The 3,869-nt window shown below is 51.2% G+C and overlaps 1 protein-coding gene across 2 annotated transcripts; it reads left to right on the top strand.

Annotated features, from left to right (window-relative positions):
* Nucleotides 1–279: 279 nt before the first annotated feature.
* On the top strand, nucleotides 280–1,414 carry SOX21 (SRY-box transcription factor 21). Of its 2 annotated transcripts, XM_039245704.1 has the most exons (2): nucleotides 280–716; nucleotides 783–1,414. In XM_039245704.1, exons 1-2 carry the CDS (start codon nucleotides 280–282, stop codon nucleotides 1,108–1,110), a joined length of 765 nt encoding a protein of 254 aa, XP_039101635.1. In that variant the 3' UTR covers nucleotides 1,111–1,414. The 2 variants fall into 2 exon arrangements, with proteins under 2 accessions (XP_039101635.1, XP_039101634.1); XM_039245703.1 differs by having other exon boundaries at nucleotides 280–1,414.
* The last annotated feature ends 2,455 nt before the right edge of the window (nucleotides 1,415–3,869 follow it).

Raw genomic sequence — 3,869 nt, 5'->3', positions numbered from 1 at the left:
AGAAAGCCGAGGGCAAACTGCCACCGTGGGGCGGGGGCACCGCCGAGAAGTTACTGTGCCCCCGCGAGGAATTTTCCGCAGCTCGGCCGAAGAGACCAGGGCGGCCCGGGGCGCGGCGCGGCGCGGCCCTGGGCTCGGCCCCCAGCCCCCTCTTCCCGGGGCGCAGCGAGCGCGGGCAGGCCGAACGCGTCCCCGTGGGCAGCCAACATTGATTTCCTGCGGGCGGAGGGCGACGGCCCGGGCGGCGGCGGCGCGCTGCAGCCGCGGCACGGCGAGAGCATGTCCAAGCCGGTGGACCACGTCAAGCGGCCCATGAACGCCTTCATGGTGTGGTCGCGGGCTCAGCGGCGCAAGATGGCCCAGGAGAACCCCAAGATGCACAACTCGGAGATCAGCAAGCGCCTGGGCGCCGAGTGGAAGCTGCTCACCGAGTCGGAGAAGCGGCCGTTCATCGACGAGGCGAAGCGCCTGCGCGCCATGCACATGAAGGAGCACCCTGACTACAAGTACCGGCCGCGGCGCAAGCCCAAGACGCTGCTCAAGAAGGACAAGTTCGCCTTCCCGGTGCCCTACGGCCTGGGCGGCGTGGCCGACGCCGAGCACCCGGCGCTCAAGGCGGGCGCCGGGCTGCACGCGGGCGCGGGCGGCGGCCTGGTGCCCGAATCGCTGCTCGCCAATCCCGAGAAGGCGGCCGCCGCCGCCGCCGCCGCCGCCGCGCGCGTCTTCTTCCCGCAGTCGGCCGCCGCCGCCGCCGCCGCCGCGGCCGCCGCCGCCGCCGGCAGCCCCTACTCGCTCCTCGACCTGGGCTCCAAGATGGCAGAGATCTCGTCGTCGTCGTCCGGCCTCCCGTACGCGTCGTCGCTGGGCTACCCCACCGCGGGCGCCGGCGCCTTCCACGGCGCGGCGGCGGCGGCTGCAGCGGCGGCCGCGGCCGCCGGGGGGCACACGCACTCGCACCCCAGCCCGGGCAACCCGGGCTACATGATCCCGTGCAACTGCAGCGCGTGGCCCAGCCCCGGGCTGCAGCCGCCGCTCGCCTACATCCTGCTGCCGGGCATGGGCAAGCCGCAGCTGGACCCCTACCCCGCGGCCTACGCCGCCGCGCTATGACCCCCGCGGGGCCGCCTCGCGAGGACCGGTGTGCGCACGTGTACATATGTATAGGTACGAGCTCCGCGGCCTCCCCGTGCGCCCTCCCGCGACGGGGGCCCCGGGTTGTATGTACATAAGATGTATAGGCGCAGGCAGAGGTGCCAGTCGGGGCGCGAGTGCTCGGGCGAGTGTGCGCGTGGATCCGCAGGATCGTTTCCGACCGGCACTCCGGCGGCCCGCTCTCAGGAGCGCGGGTGTATCCGCCAGCAGTTGATGTTTGCTTTGCACTTCGGAACCTGTTGCGTTTGGGCCTGCAGAGGTGGAGGAGTAACTTTTTTTTTTTTCTTTTTTTTTTTGGACAAGTTGGGCTTTCCAGTTTTGTCTGTTGGAAGTTTATTGTCGGTTTTGTTTCTGTTTCTCATTATCTTCCCCCTCCCCCCCCCCCCCCCCCCCCCCCCCCCCCCCCCCCCCCCGGTCTGTGTCGCATGCACTCTGTTCAAGCGTTAGGTCTGAAATGGCTAGCACAAGGGAAGAGCTGATCTGTGTCCTGAGTGTCTCGGAGCGACATGGCTCTGAGCAGCCCTGCGCCCTATTTGTACTATTTGACTTCGCCAATCTCTGTTCTCTCAAGCAGAACCCCCAGACCCGGATCCATTCTTGACCAGTGACCGGCTCGAATCTGGCCTTTTGTATGTGAGACGATCACGCTTTTTGTTTATCACGTCATATGCAAATGAGAGCGAGAGCTCTTAAGAGCAAGGAATGCAAACAAGAAATGTGGATGAGATGCAAAGTTGTCAGTTGGATTTTGGCCCTTAAAAAAACAAACTGGTAGGTTTCCCTGAATCCACTTGCTTGGATTTCTGACACAGTTTACAGCAAGATAAAAGGCATTGTTCCTATTATCTCGTTATGGCTGAGTTCACCTTAAGATTGTAAATGTGTATATGTCCGTGAAAAACACTGAGTCTGAAAATGTGTTCTTGGCGTTGCCCTAAATTGGAGTCGGTTTTAGACTCCGAAACATTTTGAGCGAATGTCAAAGTTAACTTTTAAAAATTGCGGGACTATTTCAGAATCGCAATTTTATCTAAGATTAAATCAGACTTTTTTGTCTGAGTGGTAATTATATATTTATTATTTAGCAAAACTGAAAAAAAGAAAGACACCAGAATTGTTTTGACAGATGTCTCTCATTTTCAGCTAGCATTTCTTCACCAACTTGAACCGCTTCAATGTGTTTTGGAGTTTCCTCCCTAATTAGCTTATTTTTTAGATTACCTGCAATTCATTTGCAAATTATGATAAAACACATTTTAGAGAAAAGAACCTCAATTATAGCTTTTTGTTCCTTTTTAAATGTATATATTTTGACTAATGTTTGTGAATGAAGTTGGCTAACATGTATTTAGTTTCATTTTGACTTTATGTAATATAAAGTTTTAAAAAGTTTAAGTATTGGTTTTAACCTTTATGTGTAAATGGTTTTCTTGTGTGATCTTCTAATTTAATATTAGACGTCTAAACTATATCTGTAAATTAGAATCCGACTATCACTCTGTTCATTTTTTTTGAACAAAGAGTTTAAATAAAGCCTGAACCAGGGAAAAGAGAAAATCCTCTATTTCTTGTTGAGTTCCTAACAAGATTTTTATCTGAATCGCCCTTACGTGCCTGGTCCAGGTGAAGTGTAAGGTATCCTGCAAAGGCAGCCTTTGTTTCACTTTTGAATAGATTTACTAGGAAATCTAAATCAAGCCATTGTTATTCAGAGCCAAAAACCTGATTTATCACATTTTTAATCGTGAATAGGAAAGACGATAAAAAAAAAAAAACGAGTAGTTGTATTATCTTGGGGGAAAAAAACGGCATTCATGAAGCAGTAGAACAGAGCCCATTGAAAACATCCAGACCGTTCAAAGCATTTCACTAGTTTCCAGTAACATTTTAAGAGGGGAAAGTTGCCTGACCACTTTATCTTGTTAGTAGGAAAGCCCCACCACTTAAGTCAGTGTAATTTGTTCGTGTATCTTTGGCATATTCCTTGCTTACACCTTAAGATTTTATTTGGAAGGGTAATCACTACTAACGACCGTGTACAACTTTTGGCCTCTTTGGGGCTTTATTCTGTCATACTAAATTGCTTTAAAGTAGAAGTATAACAAATTCTGATGCAGAGGGTTGAATTTCCGGGGCTAGGCAAGTTTCCACTGGAGAAAGGTTTGAAATCATAAAGGATTTTCACTTTAGAAAGGAAATTATAGGGCACCAGGAAGAATATCAGAGAAAAAAAAAATTTAACCGTAAGGAGATCTTGATTTTCCGCCCACCCGGACACAAATTCTCAAGATACAGGACTCAACTAGCCCTAAACTAGTTTCCCCATTGAGAGACCATCTCTGGGAGCTGCACGTCTTTACAAGCGACCCAACTCTTTAAAGTCATTGTTTTCCCCCAACGGGATAATATTTTAAAAACCATGCAAAGTTTTGGAAATGTGAGAAATAGGTTCTCCTGGTTTGACCCTGATTCACTAATTAAAACGATCCCTCTCCTGTTATTCCCTGAGCTCTTTGCAATATTATAAGTTAATTCATATGGTTCTGAGCGATTATGCAAAACTAATTTGGACTGTCCAGGGGTAATTATCCCCGACACGGTTAATTAAATCCTTTCAAGGCTTCGTCTTTCCCTTTTGTAGCAGCCCATCACTTCTCAACACGGAACTTCCTGCGGCTTGCTGGAAATCACCCCAGCCCTAAATCTTAGTTACCTCC

Source organism: Hyaena hyaena, unplaced genomic scaffold, assembly GCF_003009895.1.
Source record: "Hyaena hyaena isolate Hyena2069 unplaced genomic scaffold, ASM300989v1 scaffold_263, whole genome shotgun sequence".
Lineage (NCBI taxonomy): Eukaryota > Metazoa > Chordata > Mammalia > Carnivora > Hyaenidae > Hyaena > Hyaena hyaena.
The sequence above is the reverse complement of the archived record's forward strand: the minus strand, read 5'-3'. Positions and strand labels throughout refer to the sequence as shown.

Bases quoted from the DNA above. Each gene is read 5' to 3' on its own strand.
- SOX21 (XM_039245703.1), top strand. From the start codon at position 280: ATGTCCAAGCCGGTGGACCACGTCAAGCGGCCCATGAACGCCTTCATG.